This window comes from Lichenostomus cassidix, chromosome 5 (assembly GCF_008360975.1).
Source record: "Lichenostomus cassidix isolate B80296 chromosome 5, HeHo_3.0, whole genome shotgun sequence".
Lineage (NCBI taxonomy): Eukaryota > Metazoa > Chordata > Aves > Passeriformes > Meliphagidae > Lichenostomus > Lichenostomus cassidix.
The window spans coordinates 26,865,212-26,885,500 of NC_139486.1; the positions used below are offsets into that span (position 1 = coordinate 26,865,212).

General features: G+C 39.2%; 1 protein-coding gene across 2 annotated transcripts; it reads right to left on the reverse strand.

Moving 5' to 3' along the window:
• Positions 1-20: 20 nt before the first annotated feature.
• On the reverse strand, positions 21-19,819 carry AP4S1 (adaptor related protein complex 4 subunit sigma 1). Of its 2 annotated transcripts, XM_085061961.1 has the most exons (7): positions 19,534-19,819; positions 14,996-15,139; positions 13,145-13,345; positions 11,649-11,735; positions 10,537-10,605; positions 7,436-7,447; positions 21-758 (listed from the first exon to the last, which is right to left on the reverse strand). In XM_085061961.1, the coding sequence occupies exons 3-7, from the start codon at positions 13,280-13,282 to the stop codon at positions 630-632; spliced, it is 435 nt and encodes a 144-aa protein (XP_084918087.1). In that variant the 5' UTR covers positions 13,283-13,345; positions 14,996-15,139; positions 19,534-19,819; the 3' UTR covers positions 21-629. The 2 variants fall into 2 exon arrangements, with proteins under 2 accessions (XP_084918087.1, XP_084918088.1); XM_085061962.1 differs by lacking the exons at positions 7,436-7,447; positions 19,534-19,819 and having other exon boundaries at positions 14,996-15,137.
• Between the last annotated feature and the right edge of the window lie 470 nt (positions 19,820-20,289).

Here is a 20,289-nt window from a genome sequence, read left to right on the forward strand (position 1 = left end):
ATGATAAATGAGCATTAGACTTTTGATTTTAATAATATTTTATTAATATAATATTTAAGTTCTAAATAATTCCAGTTACAACTTGCATAGTATGCAGAAATACTAAGTGTATCTGTACTTTTCTTTCATGTCCATGACTTGAATAGCAAAGGGATAGATACCGGCTTTTTGAAGGATGAATGTAGTTTAAAAGTGGCCATAAAAGTCACAGAACTATCATTAACAGTAAATTTGTATGAAAATCAAGTTGGTGCTTAAGGAAAGGACTGAAACTCGGTCTGAATTTATATTCCTATGTGTTTTGTTTCCTAGGTCTGGCATGATACTACATAATTCAAAGTGATACCTAGTCAGTCATGGTAAGTTTCCATTTTTTCATCCCCGAAATATTTTAAAATTGTCAACCATTCTAGGAAGATTTCTACTGGGCCAGTAAAGCTGCATCTGAATGCATCCACATGTTTAGCTGTATCTTTCCCATAAGGTATATGGAGTATAAGAGAAATGGAAAATATTTTCCACCTAATTTGAATACTTCATGACTCAATCTTGCAACATCAGAAAACTGCTACGAGTACATTCTTGATGCTTTTTCCATCTTTTGTAAAATGCTTTAGTCTTGCATCTTCCTAGCTTTCTGCCACTTTATCGAGCACAAACAGAGGAGCAAGAATCCTGTTCCGGTTCGTTTCCACAATGCATCCATTTAGCACCATTTCATCCAAAATGATGTGCACTCTGTCCAAATTGAACATGATCTAGAACCATTTCAAGTTAAGTTTATTTTGAACAATGTGAAGATAATTCAGAAAAAAATCTTAGGCAGGCACCTAAGTCTTTAATAAAAATGTAGAAAAACAGGTATTTCTTAATTTATTCTAGTTTATTTACTATTATTTTAATTAAGCTAAGGAAACAGTTGGACTGACTCTTTTTTCTGATCATACAGTGGTCAAAAGTAGACAAGTTGAAGTTCCAGCAGTATCCTGTCCTGGAATATAGAAGTAGTACATAGTAGCAAAAGCCAGGTAAACTTAAACTTAGAGGTAGGTGGTTCATTTTACTGTCTGCCTGTGTGCCACATATTGTTCGGATTTAAAATATTATCAAGGGGTAACAACCTTGAATGTGAAGGTGCAAAAATTCTGCATTCTTCCAAGAAAAGTAATTGCTAAGTTCTTAAAAACTAGATTATCAAAATTTCCTTACCCTAACTTACTAACAGTATTTGATCTGCTTGGAAATAGCTTAAGAGGAATATGCTGATACATGGAGTTGAGTCATTGATCTAGCAGTAAATCTCATAAAGAGGAGCAAAAGTAAATAAATGGTTCATATTTTAAATATTTTATAAAATATATTTATAATCTCTAATATTCACCTAAAGGAAAATAATCTGAAGCCATATGAATTAATACAGTCATGATATATGAAATTAGTCCATAACCGCATCTGTCTTTCCTTTATCTAACAGCATCTGTCTCAAAAAACCCGATGACAGACCTTACTGGGGTATGAAGTGGTGGGCATTCATGACACGTGAGTGCATACATGCAGGCATGAGTGCCCAGTGCATCCACTGAACAACTGCCAAGGGTTATGCAGTGAAAAATGATTCGGATGGTGCCATTTATCACCAGAACCTGAAATGGAAACAGGCACAGCGAAGCAGCCTGCTGGGTGCATCTGTTATGCCTCACTGACATACATATACAGAGCATGAATAACCCTTTATCCGCCTTACTCTCCACCTGTTGCTGCTCTTTACATGTGTTCTATGCTGAGCACAACAGATCTGCTTTGCCTTCATTTTGTACCTTCTGTATCTTGCCTGTGTATTGATGACTACTGCAGTGGAGCCAGCAAGACTTCATACAGTAACTTCTAAATACATCTCTCAATGCTTTTCCCATGCTTTGATATCAGTGTTTTGAGTGCCTTCTCTGCCCATTGTGCTACCAATGACACTATGGATTGAACTCAGGAAGACAGCCTGGTTTTGCTGTAGTCCTTGATGTATTTATGTTAGTGGACTTCCCTGCTAAAAGTGGAGTTGCAAGCATCAGATTTTTGAAGGCATCAACATTTTCCTCTGCTCAGTGTGATAAATATCAGTCTTATTTTGTGAACATGACTCAGGCATTGAAGAAGACTGTTCTGTTTCATGAGTGCCAGTGGATCTGACTTCAGCAGTCAGCCACGCTGCTCTGCCAAAGAGCAGGAGAATTGTGAGTGCAAATGCAAATGATAACAGCTCAGGAGCCACATATCTGGGTGTATTTGTTCCTCCTTACTGTGAATGCTCTTGGCTGAAGTTGGCGCTGCTGTGTAATTGTGCAGAAGGGGAAGCAATTGTGTCTCTACTCCAGCAGAAGTGTTCCACTTGACTAAGAGCACAGCATGTCTAGGTATGTGTAGTAGCAGAATTCAGGTCCCCAAACAACTTTTCTACTAGTTACTGTGACGTGAGAAACCATAGCTGTCAACAGGGCCTTGGGGATACCCATGGTTCATCAAATTGCTTCCAATTTGCTGACCTCAACTTAGCCACCCAATTTAATTCTAAATTATATTTTAAATACCAGACTTCTTCCTGAATCTGACCATAGGGCCTCCATTGTTTCTAAAAATCAGAGTCATGCCTTTTAATACCTAGGAGCAATGCTGTCCTTACAACTTCAAACAAGTCACCATTTCTGTAGTGCCAGTGACAAAGGTGGTAGCTTTATTTGGCTTGGTAGTTTAAATTTATTGAGTGAATCAGCCTTTACAGAAATATTTTAATCTAAAAAGTTAGGATTTCTTTATTCCAGTAATGTGAGAATTTTTAGAAAGACATCTGTTTTGCTGCTTAGTTCACCTCTGGCACTGCTTTGCACTGGGCTACAGGATCTGTTAAGGAAGTTAGATAACATTCCATTCAAGTTTCAACAAGTGAGAAAGCCAACTCCTTCTAGCTTTTAATTTTTACACTCTACCACTGATTCACACTGCCCCAGTTCCCATGGCAGAGTCCAGACCTTCCTCTTCCTTTAACAGTTCCAAGAATTTAAAACCCAGACGACTTAATCAACCAGGATCAGTGACGATGCAGCAACCTGCCACTCCTGTCTTATTTTTCTGCATCATCTTGTTTAAGCAAACATTTAAATCACCTCTAGCACTGCTTTTTCCCCTGCTGTATTTCCAGAAGAACCAACACCATGTCAAAGGAAAACTGCACCCACGCCAATAACAATCTTGGAGCTGTTCCATTTGGACCCAGTGTGGTTCAATGAGATGTCAATTCCCCTGCAGGCCCTTCCAGACTTTTTCCAAATGGGCCTACTCCAATGCAGAGAAGTGGTGTGATTTGTGTCCATCTCTAATGAGGTAATCTCACTGTCATCATTCCAGAAACAGTAATTTCATCTGCACTTTGACTGGGGATACTAATAACCATTCTGGAAAGATCTATCAGCTTGATTTTGGAAGGTCACAAAGCATTCTTTAACCCCTACCCTCAACCTAACATCCCACCTCCTTTCACCACGCTGTTCTTGGCAAACAACTGGATTGTACAGGGAGCAACTGTGGCCCTTTTCCCCTTCCTGTAAATTTCACCTATGCTCTGTGGTTACATCTTGCCCAACACAGCTCAGCCATTCACGTCTGAATGCCCTGCCCAGGGAGGGATATGTATTTGATGCTTAGCAAAGCTCATCCTCCCCACCTGTCACTTGTTTGGCAAGTGACCCCAAATTTCAGGGTTTAAAGCCCTGAAGTCATAGATCCACACCCAACTGAAAGCAGCAAAGCAAACCAGTTTGAGCAGCTGGCAACAGGAAAAAGCTGTATGTGGTGCTTGCACTGCCATGTGCTCCACCCAGAGCTGTCATTTAAGGTCCTGCTTCCAGTAAGAATCCTGGCTGCCCACAAGAAGAGGATTAAGGGACTTTCACTAGATCCATGCAGAGGCTAACAGGACTTTTTAAACAAGGATGCAGAACAAAACGTGTTAATCTCTGCATGCCAGCCTGGGCAAAGTTGAGCCCTCCCTGGCTCTAGCTTCCCGATTTCTGGCAATGCTACAGCAGCTGCACACCAAGCAGCAGAAGTAAATGGTACCTACACAATTGGCATTTTAAATGTTATGCTGGCTTTTGGTTAATCCACCCTTCCTAAAGACATTAATGGTACTTTCTACTGTCCCAGAGTTTTCATGGCACATGCATCCTGAGAGAAGGTAAATGTGACATAAGTATAGTGTCTCCTTTCCCAAAACATTATATAGACAGTTGAGCAGGGGAGAGGGGAAGGAAAGAAGGGAAAAAGGCACATTTAGGACTTGCATGTAATAAATAATTTCTTCATATAGAACATTTTAGGAGATCTCAGGATTTTCCAGGCAAGTAATTTAAGGGTGTGTCCAGGCTTAAGAGATGATGAAGTGCACCTTGTGATCACAGAACACACCCAGGAGTACAAACAAAGGCTTTGTAGATTACTGCACAGGTACATATGGGGCAAATGGTTTGCTACTGAATAGAGAGCACTACAAACCCTTCATTTCCATCCTGTACATTCATCTTCAACTAGAGATTAGTTGGAGTTGTTTCTTTATTTAGTCTAGACTCACACATTCTGACTTACCTTTGCTAATATTCACATTCAATAACTTTTAGCCTATCTAATGGCAGGCACATCTAAGGTACTGAAACCCATGAAATGCTTTCTGACTGTTTCTTCCTCAAATGACTATGCTGACATTAAACAGGAGACAAAGTGCCTTCAAGTTCTGTGAAATTGTAGAACAACTAAGCTAATTTTAAGCTATGTTCATTTCATCCACTTATGTTACAGTGCAAACGGAAAGGTATCCTTACAAATTCTCAGAATAAATTCATCATTCAATTTTCTCACTCCTTAAATGCACTGTATTCTCAGTGTTGTCCCACAGGGGACTGAAGAATACGGCTGATTCTCATGAAGCATTCCCTATATCAAAGCTTCTTATCTATCCTAGGAGGAGCAGCAGCAGCTAGTTGCAATGGAATGTAATGGCTTTTTTGGATCAAGACAACATTCTTCAGATGCTTAGTCCTGGAGCACTCTGTCACCCCCTCCCTTCCCACAAGGGGAGCATGAGTATCTGTTTCTTCTGGAAGTTAATGTGTCTTCAAGTAAGCTTTGCTTCAGTTGAAGCAATAGGAAAGTTACCTTTAGTAATTTTAGAAGCAGTCATACTTCCCAGTGTTCTGTTCCCCATAAAGCTGCTGTCCTAGTATTTGTATTTTTATAGTCCCTTTTGTTCTCATCATAGCAAGAAAGTAGTACCTACACCACCCTACAACACCCCTAGGACAATTTCAGTACTTGTTCATTCAACTGGCTCAACAACACTGCTTACTGATATTTTAAAAACAATCCAATTAACTTTAGGAATGTTATGTCATTCCAGCATAGGTACTCTTAAGTGTGCAACTGACTCTCAAAATCAAAGTGGAGATCATATAATGACTAAGTGGTTCACAATTTACACATGACAGCTTTTGTAAAAAGCTGGCTGTTCTCAAGTACTTAGTTGGCCAGTAGCTAATCCGTGTGCATTTCTGCAGTATACATGAGAACCGTGCAATTAATTGTTCATGCATTGTTGAACATCATACATGCCTATGTCATACATATCAACATGATGTGTAAATCCTGTTGGGAAGGATTCACATCAGACCCAGTCCCTGCCTTGTGCCCAAGGTGCCTTTCCTGACATCTGACTTCAGACAGACCATGACATGAGCTACAGCGTGGATGCCCTGGATGAATTCAGGTGTGGACCTAAATGAATGCTGGAGCTCTGCCTCAGCTGGAGCTGCATTGCCAGGAATACTGGGGCCATGCTCTGTGTCTGGGAGCTGCAAGATCCAGTGCACATGCTGCAGATTTGGTGTGGGCTCCAGGGACATCTCAATTGTGTGGTATTCTCAGCCTTTGGATTTAACTGGGCTTTGCTCTGTGCATGGCTGAATAGTCATAGTAATTATGGTCTATTTTAAATTGGTTTTGATTTCATGTAATTTCCTGCTATTTTTTCATGTTAGTAAACACTACTGGCTATATAGAATAGCCACTATGACATTTAAAATAAACTTCCTATGGATCTGTACACAAAAATAATAGCACAGAGTCAGGAAATTGTGAGAGTCTCCTGCAAGATACTCTGTAAACAAAGATACTTGGTGCTCACTGGTTGCAGACCATCAGACATCTTCTCCGTCAGATATATTGCATCCAAGCTAACTGTACTGGGTACTAGGGTTAGTGTGAGACATTTGGCAAAGGCAGTGGTTTAATCTCAGGGGAGGATATTTTCTTACACATTATGAAAGGCAGGTTGATGGTTTATTTCTTGCACTGCAATAATAGCTAAGGCACTTGTCCAGATTGTTCTTCTCGGTCAGCTATTCAAGCTGTTGTCAAAAATAAACACAGTCCTGAACAACCCACTTCCTCAGAGTTACACCTCCACTTTATATGTAATAGGGGTGGGGTATCTCACTTCATTTTGACTATTTTAGGTAGCCTTTCAACTTAAGAAAAGCCCTTCTTCCTAAATGGGAGAATTATTTTGTACATATATATAAGTAAAATGCTTTGTTATAAAATTGTTCCTGAAATATATATCACAGAAAAGTGCACTTCTGAATGCTAAAGTTACATACTTCATTCATATGTCATATTTGTTAAGGAGAGACATATCAGACACAAACTTTTCCAGTATTTTTTCCACTATTACCAAGTAAGTTTGTAATGCACACTCCTGTTTTCCAAATATTTATATTCACACCATCATGCAGATGAGACCTATATAGACGAATTTCTACAGGAATCATTCAGACATGGTTCTGCACCCATTGCCAACATTAGTGTTGGCATATAGTGCAATAATTTCTCCAAACAGTGCAGACTAAGGACAGGATGCCATCCAGAGGGACCTTGACAAGCCTGAGAAGTGAGCCCATGGGAATCCCCTAAATTTTAACAAGACCAAGTGCTGGTGCTGCACCTGGATCAAGGCAACCCCCAGTATCAACACAAGCTGGGGATGAACAGAGCAGCCCTGCCCAGAAGGACTTGGGGGTGCTGGTAATTAGTTAAGCTGGAAAGTTCCCTCATGAATTTAACTTTTCATATACTTAGTTCTCTCAAAGCAAGCTCTCTGTGTCTTACTTTAAATGGAACCAGGTTTATCTTAATTACGTAGGATTTAAATAGGTGACCCCTGTGAACATCAGCTATGCTTTCAGAAAGGTGCCAGAATGGTGCTACTTATTCCAAGTGCAAAATTGGTGAACCTCTGCATTGACTTGACTGACAGTCACTGCTATGAAGACAGTATGAATTGGAATATACACCAAAAAGCGATAGACAAATGTATTTCTCATACTGAAAAGGATACATCTAATTCACTCTGCAAGGAAAAGAGATAGGCAGCCATTAGTTACAGTTTGATCTCTTATCTCAGATGATCTCATTTCATCTCATAATCATTAAACATTACACATCCCTTCAAAGGAGAAAGAAAGTCTTCAAAATAACGATAGAAAATTTTAGAGTGATTCAGATTTCTGTTCTGGACTGGACAATTACATGTACTTTCATGCAAGACTGCTTTGCTTTACATATGTTACCTGCCTGTGTAATCAAAGCTAATGTTTTACCTAGAAGAAACCACTGAAGTCACCCACTAGTAACAATTTGAATATAGGCAGTGCCATCTGAGTGAGTGGGTAGAAAACCAGCAGCTCTAATCATGGCAGCTCCTGCTCTATATTCTCTCTTCCTCCTTCTGCAAAACCAGGATGTTAATGTCAAGTTTACACAGTTAAAATTGTTGCTGCAGATCATTTCAACAGCAAAATCTAAACACTAGATATACCCATGGCTGTGGTAGTGACTGCATATATTAGGAAAGGTGAGGCAACTCCAAGCTTTGGACCCTTAGCACTTCTAAGTATTATCCAGTCCCAGCGACACAATTCTTCATATAATCATCATCTCCCTTCTATTTTTGGCTTTACCCAAGCCAAAGTATGAAGTATTATTCATTTAACCAAAATGTCTGAGTTAGGAGCCCTCGTGGTCTCTCTGCAGTCAGCAGAAGAGATGGGGATCTTCACCAGTTGACTCGGCACACTTGAGGCATGACTCACTTTCTCGAGATACTCATCGGTCTCCACTGCCAGTAATGGGAGCTTACGATGACCAAATTTCTAACTTAGGTGCCTCAGTTAAATATCTAAACTTAGAAACAATTAATCACAGCCCTAGCACTTAAGACCTTGCACAGTTGGGTGGAGATTACCCAGTCTCTACTAAAAGAGGAAATCTTTATCTGCTACCTAGAGAATTTAGTTTGATAACATAGTTTTCATTCATGATCTAAATCTGGTTTTAAGGCAGAGTAAAGATGGTAAGGTTTTACTGGTAAAATTGCTATTACTTCCGTGGTCTAAAGATGATCCAAACTGGACTAATTTTAGTCTACAGGCCTCTGTGAGTGACGCTGCCATTCTTCAATTAGAAGTTTTTAATGCATCACAAAAATTGCATTTTAAGAGCCTGATGAGTTTAACCTTTCTAATGATTAAAAAGTAGCTAGAGACATTGGAATTCTGAACAGTATGCAGAATTTTCCCTGGGTAGCCATATAAAAGTGAACGGGACTCTAAATTACATCTCACAAGCAACTTTGAAAGCTTTCCCCCTAATTCCATTAATATTTGTTCTCGTATCTGAATTCAAGCTCTGTAAACTCCATTAGATAAAAATAGAGTACGTGAGAATGTTTAAAGCTCTCAAGTCTAAAAATAATAGATTAAAAAATGTCCTTCTAGAGTGGGACAGATGTTCTCTCCTTTCCCAGAGTTCTGTCTCCATTGCCATAATCATAATTTGGGATTCTGCTAAAAGTCTGCAAATCCTAAACATTAATCTGTAAAAGTACAGATTTATACTTTCTTGCTCTGTGGTTACTGCCAGAAACCCCAGCTAGAATTACAGGCCTTGTCTTCAGTGCTCTGCCATTTATAGTGTTACATGATATTAAAAACAGAACCACCAAATGGCATGAGATTTCTTTTACCACCCCCCTTTTAGGTTCCTCTAGTCTCAAACCTGAAAGGCTATGGAAAATAGAAAAAAGCTCTCTGGTATGATGAACTCAGCAAATTTCTAACAGCTATCAGTGGTTAGGTTATATGTGTGGTCAAAGAATTGTACATATAGCACATTTTTACGTATAAGAACTAAATCTATTTTTGCTCTGCTTTAACTGAAGAAAATAAAACTTGAGAGGTGGTTAGCAACTATTCACCCAATCAGACAAATAAGATGTGACTAAATTTTATTGTGCATTCCTGGTTATCACTGCTTAGCTTGGGACTGCAATCAGCAATTTTAAGAGACAACTTCTGAACTCAGTGCAGTCAGAAGGTGATATATTTAGTACCAGCAGTTTCAGTGGGCTGGGGCAATGTCAGTTGAGATAACAGCCTAAAAGATTTGCCAAGCATCTAAACAGTGAAGGGTGCAGATGACTTTTTCAAGCATTCACAAGGGAGCTCTGCCATGCCTACTGTGGTTCTAGAACTGGGAAAGCAGTTGCAGACCCTGCATAATGATATCTTGTATGTACAGTTACCAATGTAGTACCTTCAAGTACTCAAGTCATGGACTACAGAGGAAACTATCCAGTCCTCTTTTCTGAGAGGGATATCCAACACATTTCAGCAAAGGTTAACTGAAACTGCACTGAACTATGATTTCAGTTAATTCTTTTTTGTAAGGAGATTATGACAAACCCTATATTAAACAATGAATGTTGTAACCAGAATTATAATGCTGCATTTTCAAACTCTGTAAAAACAAGCATGAAAAAAGTCTCCCACCAAAAGGAACAGTGTCATTTTAAGTGGAGTTATGTCTGATGTTGAATCCTTAACAAAATTACTATATAATAGCTGTTTTATCAGATATCCACTGTTGCCTGACAACAATATGGGGAGTACAAGTACAGACTGGTTTTTGAGGTTTCTTCTGCTCGATTCCTCTGATCTTGTTCAGTGAGAGTGATGTCAGTTCCCTGCTTCATGCTTACACCATCTTAATCATAAATGAAGTTCATTTGGGGAATGTAATGCTTAAAACTGTGTAAGAACTGCAAACTAAAACCTCTTTATTTCTTTAAAACATGGAAAATGCCCATGGCTAATTTAAGAATCCATGACCCAAAGAAACCCCATAGCATATAAAAACATGCTTTTCTAACAGAAATATTTCTGGTGTTCCTTGTCTGATGATTTATAACCCATGTATACTTCTCTGAAAAATCAACTCATACTGCTTTCCCCCACAGTGATAATATTTATGCTGAAGTATTCAAAATACTAAAATATTACATATTTTTATCCTTTGATTTATTCTCTGAAATGACACTTTCACCAAAGTTTTGAAAGAGAAAAGAAGTTTCATAATAAATAGATTCAGTGTCTCACTCACCACTCTGCTGAAGTATTTGTCCAAAACTTCCACAAAATTATGAATTAGTTCATATACTGCCATCTCATTCTGAAATTAAAACCAATTGAATATTAAATCAATAGCTAGAAAATGTAATAGTATTCTTTGTGTTATTTCAGTTTGTGGTGAATGCAAAGCAACCAGATAATACAGTAAGGCCTCTGCTCAGGCCTTGCAGTTACCCAGCAGAGGTGCCAAGAGCTGGACAGTGCTCAGGCCAGAGCTTCAGCTCAGCCCCACAGAGCAGCACTGCACTATCCAATGGATTTCTCTCCCCAGGGCTGCCTTTGTTCCACCATCACCCAGGTCAGCTATATGGACAGGCACAGCTAACTAGGTTATACTTGCCCATGCTGAAGCCACACCAGCCTGCTGTAGCACAAAGCCAGCCTCTGCTGGGCGATCTCTGTAGCAAAGCCAAAATAATTTGTCCCAAATTGCCTGCCATGATAACCCCAACTTGCAGACACTGTGGTGGGCAGCAACTACCTTCCACACCACCCTGTTAAGGTCTCCAATAGTAAGTGCTGAATTAATTTCTGAGAACCAGGAATTAATGCAAAAACTAAGGCCTCCCAGGTGCAACCTGAACAAATGAAATAACAGTAGTTGTCAGCTCTCAGATACTTTTTCCCCCCGTTTTTGAAAAGCAAAATGGCATCTTTGTAGCTGACAGTATAGCAATTTTTTCTTAGGCCAAGAACATCAAAAACAGTGGGAAATCACTACAGATGAGACAACTGACCTGGCTGTAATGCTAACATTTTTTGAGAAACCCCACCCCACATAAATTTGTGCAGAACCAGTACAAGGCTCAAGAACACTACCTCATGGTAACAGTTCAGTCTACTGCTAAAGACCGAAGTCAAACATAGCACACTTGCTTTTATAGCTCTCTCACTTCACAGAAAATAAAACTTGGGGGGTAGGGGGGTTTGTTAGTTTGACTTGGGTTTTTAAAAATTTTTTTACAATGACTCCTTGAAATTCTGTAATTGCTATTGAAAAAGTCCATACTGGAAGGAGACTTGAGCTCTAGCCTGTGATAATCACTATAAACTTTCATTACAACAAGGTGTGTAATTTCTTACCTCTGTCTGGTCAATGCCAACAACTATGAAAAGGGCTGCATACTGTCGGTACACCAGCTTGAAGTCCTTATACTCAATGAAAGAGCACTAGGCAGAAGCAAAATGAGTCAAATATAGCAGCAGCTATCTAAGCATACAATAGTATAAAGCACATTACTCAAAGGGCCTGAGCTTTCAGGTTCATAAGACCCACAGAGAATAATGGATTTCCCAAGATCCATCAATTTTGACTTGAAAGAAATTTAATATGGTAACTATTAAACAACACTTTCTATCTGCTGGCAGAAAACGTGCCACCACTTTTTAAATGGAAAAACTGAAACATGCAGAACTGAACTGACTTGTTTGGGATTAAAAAGGCATCCAATACTTCCCTATAATTTTCATTTGCAAGCCCTTTCAAAAAGAGACCTAAGGGTAATTTTCCTATTTCAAAAATAATCCATATCTTAATGTAAAAATTGGGAATATTAGACTTGCAGAGCCAGCGCGGAACGAACACGTCTTTGGCAAGAGGAGGGAGCCAGGAGATGGCGCCGTTCCTCGCCGCTAGAGGAGATGCCGCCGCCTTTCCTCTCGCTGTAATCGCGCTCGGGCCCGGAAATGGCAGCGGCAGCGCCGACAGCTCTGCGCCGGAGCCTGCGCTCGGAAATGGCCCCGCAGGAGCAGCACGGAGAGGCTCGTTCCTTTCACCGCTGTAAAGCTGCGAGCTAAGGTACTTTGTAAGAACTGCTATTTTTATTGAAGGGTTCTTAGAATGAAGTATGTGAGGAGCGCTGTGCAAGAACACACGTCATTAAATGAAAAATAAAGAAGCTGACTTCAAAACACAAACCAAAAAACTTCATTCACTAAGTTGCGTATTTCTCCTCTAATTCAAGTCAACGTACAAAACTTTGGTGATTTTCTGAAAGAACCAATGGTTCAGTTAAGTAAGCCATGAAAATCTCAACTTTCATCCAAGAAATTTTCCAACTTCTGGGTTTTCTGACTTTCTTGGAGAACATATGAACACTTTTTTTGAATAAAGAAGTCTAATACAGAGGCCTAAAAAATTGTATTCCCAACGCCCCCCTATGCTTTAGATAAGGTTTTCATAATTTGGAATCCTCAAAGTTTTTTGTTCAAACTCAGAGCTGTCAGTACTCTGCTTTCTACCTTCTGGCAAAACAACAGTAATACCCCTCCATCCATCTCCACCAGACAAACAATACAAGGATAAAATGAGTTTTTCCTGGACTTCTGAGCTTCTTCAAACAAACAAGATGAATGTTCACAACAGTGATACACACAACACAAAAATCTCTGTAAGCCTCAGAAAAACATTTTTTCAATACAGAGTAACAGTTCAACTGACAACCCATAATCTAGAAACTCAATCTTTTTCTTCATTGGTACAAATGAAATGAAATAATGACCTGCAATGGAAAATGGGTTTCAGCACTTTCAACAGGAAAGGTGTGAGATGTGGATAAAATAAAAACTACAAAACTTACCTCATCCTTTGAACGGGAGAGACAGTTTTTGATTACTTCAGTTTCCAGCACTGTCCGTTTATTGATTTCTACATGTTCATAATACCTGGACAGTCGTGTCTGACCTTGTTTGTTAACCATAAGAAAAAATTTTATCATTTCTTTTTTCTTGATCTCAGTGGTAGATTTCAATTTTGGGTACAGGAATCAAGAAGAGTATTTCTGGGAGGGGAAAAAAAAAGATTAGTAATACATAGGAGTAAAGACTTCCTAAAAGCTAGCCAGCCCAGATATGCATATATTTATGACTGAATTTATTGTCAAAACATAGATTATTCATAAAAAATCTTGAATCTTTCGCATGCATCCCATGGTAAAACTCCATTTTTTCCCCATACAACTAATCACAATCTAATAAATAACAACTTTCACGTTTGAAATTTTCACATTTCAGTCAAATTAATTTCTTGATAGGATTTGGGAAATTGGAGGAGTAAACAATTACTTCTTCATAACCATAAATCTATGCACTATTTGCTTCCTGCATGCTAACTGGGTTGAGAACATTATCAGAAATGTGCTCAATACCAAAATACAGCTCCTAACAGAAAAATTTGCCTATAAGCACCTTTTTTCCCCAACTTGTATTTAACAATTACCTTCATACCATTGTCATGGCAAATTGAAGGGGAGAGATGACAAAGGGAAATGCAAGAGCCACATAATCATTTATTTAATGCAGAATGAGAGATTCCTAAATATTTGGGGATCTGCAGTATCAACACACATCTTGAGCTGGACCAGGATCTACTGAAATCCATCTTCTGTCTAATTTCCCACAGTGATGCAAAAGGTAGATTCTGCACTTAAAGAAAACTAAGTGTGGGTCTTCAATAGCTAAAGAGAAATCTGTTCACATTAATTACTCAAAAGAGCTTTATCTCAATCTAAATAAATATTAATACACCCAACACCACTGAAAAATAAGCTGTAGGATACAAATATACCACGTGCAATGTACAGTGAAAAAGGGCATTAAAAAGAGCACAGCATATATCAGAATCTGCTTGCTAAAACAAGTGTCATCTCTGATGTTTTGAAAAGCATGAAAATAGGGTAAGCTGCAGATGTAATTTTTTGAAATAGAAGTTCTGAGTTATTTTCTTTAATGCCTGAGAAGAATCACTGTAACATTTTCCATCTGACTCTATTTGCACTCCCGGTTTATTGGCCCAAATACTCTTGAGGTTTGTGCACTAGAAATACTGCAAAAGATACTCCTTTTATGTCAGCTCTGAAGAGTTCATCCGTACCTGGTGCAACTATTACCACCTAAGGTCTCACAGCTTCGGTGATAAAAACAGAAAAAAATGTATCACGAATCCACAAAACAATACAGTGTAGCTCTTCATGTAAAAATAGTGTATCAATGCAGAAAAGCAGAAGGGGAAAAAATACAAGGCAGCTTGCATAGATGCTGCATCATATTATTAGCAACTTGAATAAACTATATACCATCCATGCATCATAACATACAAATCTTTCATGACAGTGATGCAAAAAATCTCAATATATTGTGCTGACATGAATGATTGCTTTCTTCTGATTCACAGTGGTCACTGTTTTCTAAAAGAAAAACCACCTCTTTTATGATCACCTGGATCTCAAGAAAGTGACCCTCTTTTTCTCAGTATATTGTGGTTTACTCCATCTACAAAGAAGTTTAGATTTCTGTATGTAATTTCAAATGTCTTTTTACTAATTTGACATGATACTGAGAATTCATTCTTGGTTAAGTGGCACATAGTTCTGAATCAGTCCTCAGGACAACAGAATCTGTTTGGAATCATGACAGTCTCAGAGCTTTCTCACCTCCGCCAGGCGCATGAAGTCTCTTCAGGAACGCACTTCGTGAGTCACTCGGACAGAAGAGTCATGGATGCTGGTCAGTGCTGCTGCTGAGGGGCACGTGGCTTGTGCACTGCACCCAGGGCTTCTGAATCAGCATGAGTTCGTCTGTGAGAAAGAATGAACCAGGTAATTAAGACAAAGAAGGGCCCAGATAGAAACGTATAATGTGATCTTCACCATTGGTTGGCAAGTAGGCTGACAGGGATGACTAAATGGGAGAATACCATCTATACAATCGTTGCTATACAATCTTTGTATGTGGTTCTTTTTTCTTTCCCACATTATATTTTGAATTGCTGCTTGAAGTTAGAGTTGCAATAAGATGTCATAATATTTTTAAGCATAAAGTTGACACAGTGAGGTGACAGTAGTAATTTTTGATACAAACCTTTCAAGGACAAGAATGAACGACTCCTTCCAGCTCAGAATGAGGCCTCCTAACAAGGGTCAACCTCATGACACAAGGAACCTGAAGCTTTAAAGCTACTTAAGAAAGGGCTGTGGCATGGAAAGGAAACAATCTAAGAAATGCTGCCCATTGTTTTAAGCAAGTTCAGACACAGGAGGCCAACTGCAAAACATGTCTGTCCATGCTAAACAGATAATAGCAGGGTTAACACCTTTTCTTTTTTCATCTGAGTTTTACTTGTCATCTTTGTGTTTGGCACTGCGGAAACAACAATTAATGGGTCTCTGTTTTGATCCAAGCTGTTTTAAGAATTTAGTCATATATGGTACCAAGGGCTTGAGAACAGGGAGGACAGTACAACTACCCCAGGAGCACTGACACAGCTGTTGTACTCTGAGTTACTGTTAAGCAATATATAACAACAAAACATATGACGAATTGATATGTATGATCCTATTGCAGGATTGGCCCCTAATCCTAATTATTCCTTTATTAACCTGATCTTTGTACATGGTTAATACCTTTCTGATGTTATGACCATTTTATCTGCATGTATTTTTATGAATGGCCTGGATTGTTTTACAAATGAAAATATTTAGACCAGATTAGTTTTTTTTAATCTGCACAAATGCTCTTATCCAGAATAGATTCAAAAGGAAAAAAATGAATGACGTTGTAACAGAGGTAGAACCATATTAGCACTCAAAAATGTTATCTGTCATTTATGAGACAACTATTATTCATAGGATTGGAACACGTAATCAACAGGTAATCAATCTCTAGGAAAGAGGTCTACTCTTTCTGTAACCATTTCCGTATTTTCCCACCAGCCCCAAAGTTAGCTTTAAATTTTAAGCAGAAATTTTGTTCATATAAATGGCACCACAACCACACAGTTTTGTGCAGAAAAACTGGAATAAATTAACAAATTCAAATAACAATTTTATAAAAATTTACAAAAAGCATGCAAGCTTAGCTGACTGTGAGAATAATGCCAGTGTTAAAAATATCTTAGGGGGTTTCTTTATTTCCTTTTGAACTAATTCTGAAAAAAGTCACTTGTAGTAATAAAAGCATTTGCTTGCACAATTTAGGCAAAAAAGGGAAATGACTGAGGATTTTTTCTAACAAAATTCATTTCTTCTCTTTTCATCTTGGATTTCAGATATAGAAAACATGTTAAAATGAGTTTTGCATGTGGAGAGTGCAAAGAAACCTGTGCAGTATAATTAACAAGCAAAAAGCATATCTGTGCATGTTGATGGGTAAAGAAACCCCTTTCCTTCAAGTTCTATGTATTTGAGAAACTACCTTTTATGATCAATAATCAGTACTCTTCTTACAAAGCCAACTACATTTCTGCTGATACAACTCTTACAGGCTTTTCTGAGCATTCTCACGCACATGCTTGCGTGTATCCATGCACATACACACAGATTACAATGCTTTTATGCATGCAGAATCAAATGGTTCAAGGGAATTGGTGACAAGATACAAGCCTTTCATATCTCTGCCATTATTTTGCTCATTTTAGTAATGAAAAGACATTACTATCTGAAGGCTGTTTGTCAGAAATGAATAGGTTGTCTCATTCCAGGTCACTGGACAACTATCTGCATCACAAATGTGCTTAGGAACCGAAGACTGGAAGAGACTATCGAGATCCTGATGGATTGTCAAGTCCAGCTCTCTCCATCCCAGTGAACCATGCATTAGAAGTTTTGTCCAGAACAGCCTATGGTATGTGCTTCCTGGATGTACTGCATCTCCAATCTACAAAAAAACTACAAAACTCTTTCACTGAAAGAAGACTCCCTATAAACAAAAACCTCAGAAGGTATCACTTGGGGAAGATGTAAAAAGTCTGGAAATTGCAATCTTTCCTTCAAAAGAAATTACCTTCTGGAATGACTAAGTAGCACCCTCCTTTACTTCCCTTACAAAATCCTTCTTCTGTAAGGATAATTTGGTATGCATACAGATGACATACAGTTTATCTACTGTGATTTAAATATGAGCTGTTACAGTGTGTTAGATCTCACCCTCATTAAAGTATCTCTCACAGATAAATATCTATGAGAGAAAACTCATATCATGATTGGCCTGTGTGACTCACACTGCCAGCATCAGCTTCCAGGACATCTCAGCTGTGCAGGCTGCATAACCACATGAGACACCTCAAAGTAACTTGTCCCTGTTTAAGTGACACCCATTTTCAGATAACAGTTGAGACCTCACAGAGAGACAAAGCCTGCAATACCTGTTCTGCAGATAAAAAGATCTTAAGTCTCCAGTGAGGCCAACCGAGTGGATTCTACATGCAGTAATATAAAAAATATTTTAAACAAAACTTTAATTACTGCTCTGGTATAGATATAAGCACTCTATTTAGTTTGTCACAGATTTCACCAATATTTATACACAGTCTGACACACAAATTCTAAAAAAAGAAACACAACATAAGTTTGAATTGTACTTGCAGTACAGCTGTAATACAAATCAGACATCTGTCTCTCAAACTAAAACCACTCCAGTCAATGTCTCCAGATTTAGAAGTATTTTAGTTATTGTACTCTAAGAAAAGTTTGCAACATTCTAGGGCTCTCAGCTAAAATGTAAGTAAGAGATCAAATCTCACGAAGAAGAAATGCATGATTATGTATTTACAGAACTACTTCAAGAATTAAAAATAATTTTAGAAAGAACTATAGGCAAATAATGTACTGCACTGTCCAACTCTAAACAAGTTGATTTTCTGGATGCAGAGATCTAATGGCACTTTATGTGTGTATGAAATGTAGAATCATAGAATATTCTGAGTTGGAAGGGCCCCCTAAAGATCGAGTCCAACTCCTGGCCCTGCATAGAAAACCCCAACAGTCACACTCTGGGCCTGAGAGTATTGCAAAACGCTTCTTGAACTCTGTCAGTCATTCAGATTAGTGCTGTGACCACTTCCCTGGGGAGCCTGTCCCAGTGCCCAACCACCCTCTGGGTGAAGAGCCTTTTCCTGATACCCCACCTAAACATCCCCTGACAAAGCTTCAGGCCATTCCCTCAGGTCCCTAATGTCCTGCCACTGGTCACCACAGAGAAGAGATCAGCACCTGCCCCTTCTCTTCCCCTTCACCAAATGTAGAACAAAATGGGTTAAACTGGAATTAAAACATTAATGTAAATTTTAAAATGGCTAAATAATAGAGGCATTAAGCACAAGCAGGTGTAACACAGGAACAAATATCTTTTATGTATGTGATTACTGAGCTTCCTATAGATTTACTGCACAAAACCATATAGCAAATGAAGACCACACACATAATCAGAACACTTGGTCTTGCTACTTTTGTTCTGACCATGGACAAGGCTTTAAATAAAACCATATACAATTTTAAATTGATCAGGAAAAGTAATTTTTGTATTCTAGTTTATTACTGTGCCCATATCAATTAATCAAAAAGATGAAACAAGTATATCTGTGTGGCTTCAAAATAAAACACTGTGTTCAACTTCAGGACAGGGATTTTTAAAAAAGCAACCTTAAATATCTAGGGAAGTCAAGAGAGGAAGGAAAGAATAAAAAAGTTTTCCCTTGTGGTTGAGCTGTCAAAATGCTGGCTGAATATAGTAACGGAATTAAACTGCAATAACTCCCATATACTCAGGAATGAGGAATGTCCTGGACAATTTGAGCTAAACAAAAGGTTAAACTGGTTATGAGCTAAGTCTCAATTTTTAACAATGATTAGGTACTGTCAGTAGACAATGAAAAGAGATCAGCTGAGGTGGAAAGGAGATGGATTTAGATTGCCTAATCAGCATGGAATCAGGAAGAATGTACAATGACATTTTAGTAGGAAATGATTTAATGGACAAGAATGGAAGGACTGGATAAACTAACTGAACTATCAAAACACACCTAAAGAGAGATTTGTAAAGAAAGGAAACACCAGTACTGAGACAGACAGTATTTTTTCCCCAGTAATTAAAAGAATTCCAGGTCTGTCAAGACTGAACCTTTTTTAGAAAACTATCCATGTTGTAAATGGGTACAGCACGTGAAAATTCTGAAGAGGCAAAACCAAAGACATACCTTACTTAAAATGGGTGACCTAGGGATCATTTGAAATAGGATGGGATGGTAATTTTTATGTGTTGCATTTCAGAGTAGTATTTTGCATCCGAGGTAATTACATCATATTCAAACTACGGCATCAAACACTGCATTGCTATTACCGATAAAACTGAGCCAGACAAAAATAGAATAGTAGCTTCTTGCAAAACCGTCCTCACGTGGAAAAGACTTTTGAACAGCGTATATTGTACACTCTTCCTCATCAAGGGGAGAATACATTACACATATCACAACCGAGATATCATGAAGACCAGAGATTAGCCAGCTTCCAGAAACATTCCATAAATTTAATACATCTATTCTAAACCACCTCCTTGTAGGGCAAACTCAACGCATCACTAAACCGCGCAGAGTCTCAAAACCCGAAGTGTTTAACCCGCGATGCGCGGGCTGCGCGCCGTTTTAGGACGCAGGCCCCGGCCTGGGCGCATTCCCGCCGACTCTCCCAGGGCGTTCGGCAACCCCGAGGCGCGGAGCGAACCGAGCCTCGCCGCCACTTCCGACCGTCACCCCGGGCGGACGGGAGCCGCCCAGCCGGGCCCAGGCTGCCAGCGCCCGCATCGAGCGAGCGCCCGAGGCCGCCCGCCGCCAGCAGCGACTCCCACCCGGGCCGTCCCGCCGCCCCGGCCCGGCGCTCACCTCCTCCGCGCAGGCGCGCGGGGCCCGGGAGGCGGCGAGGCCAGGCCGCGGTTTCCCGGCAGGCGCCGCTCGCTC

Excerpts from the sequence above, each read along its gene's own strand:
- AP4S1 (XM_085061961.1), bottom strand. The coding sequence starts at position 13,282 with ATGATAAAATTTTTTCTTATGGTTAACAAACAAGGTCAGACACGACTG. Across the intron at positions 11,736-13,144 it reads TCTCCCGTTCAAAGGATGAG|TGCTCTTTCATTGAGTATAA; the intron begins GTAAGTTTTGTA and ends GCTTCTGCCTAG. Across the intron at positions 10,606-11,648 it reads TTGGCATTGACCAGACAGAG|AATGAGATGGCAGTATATGA; the intron begins GTAAGAAATTAC and ends TTTTAATTTCAG.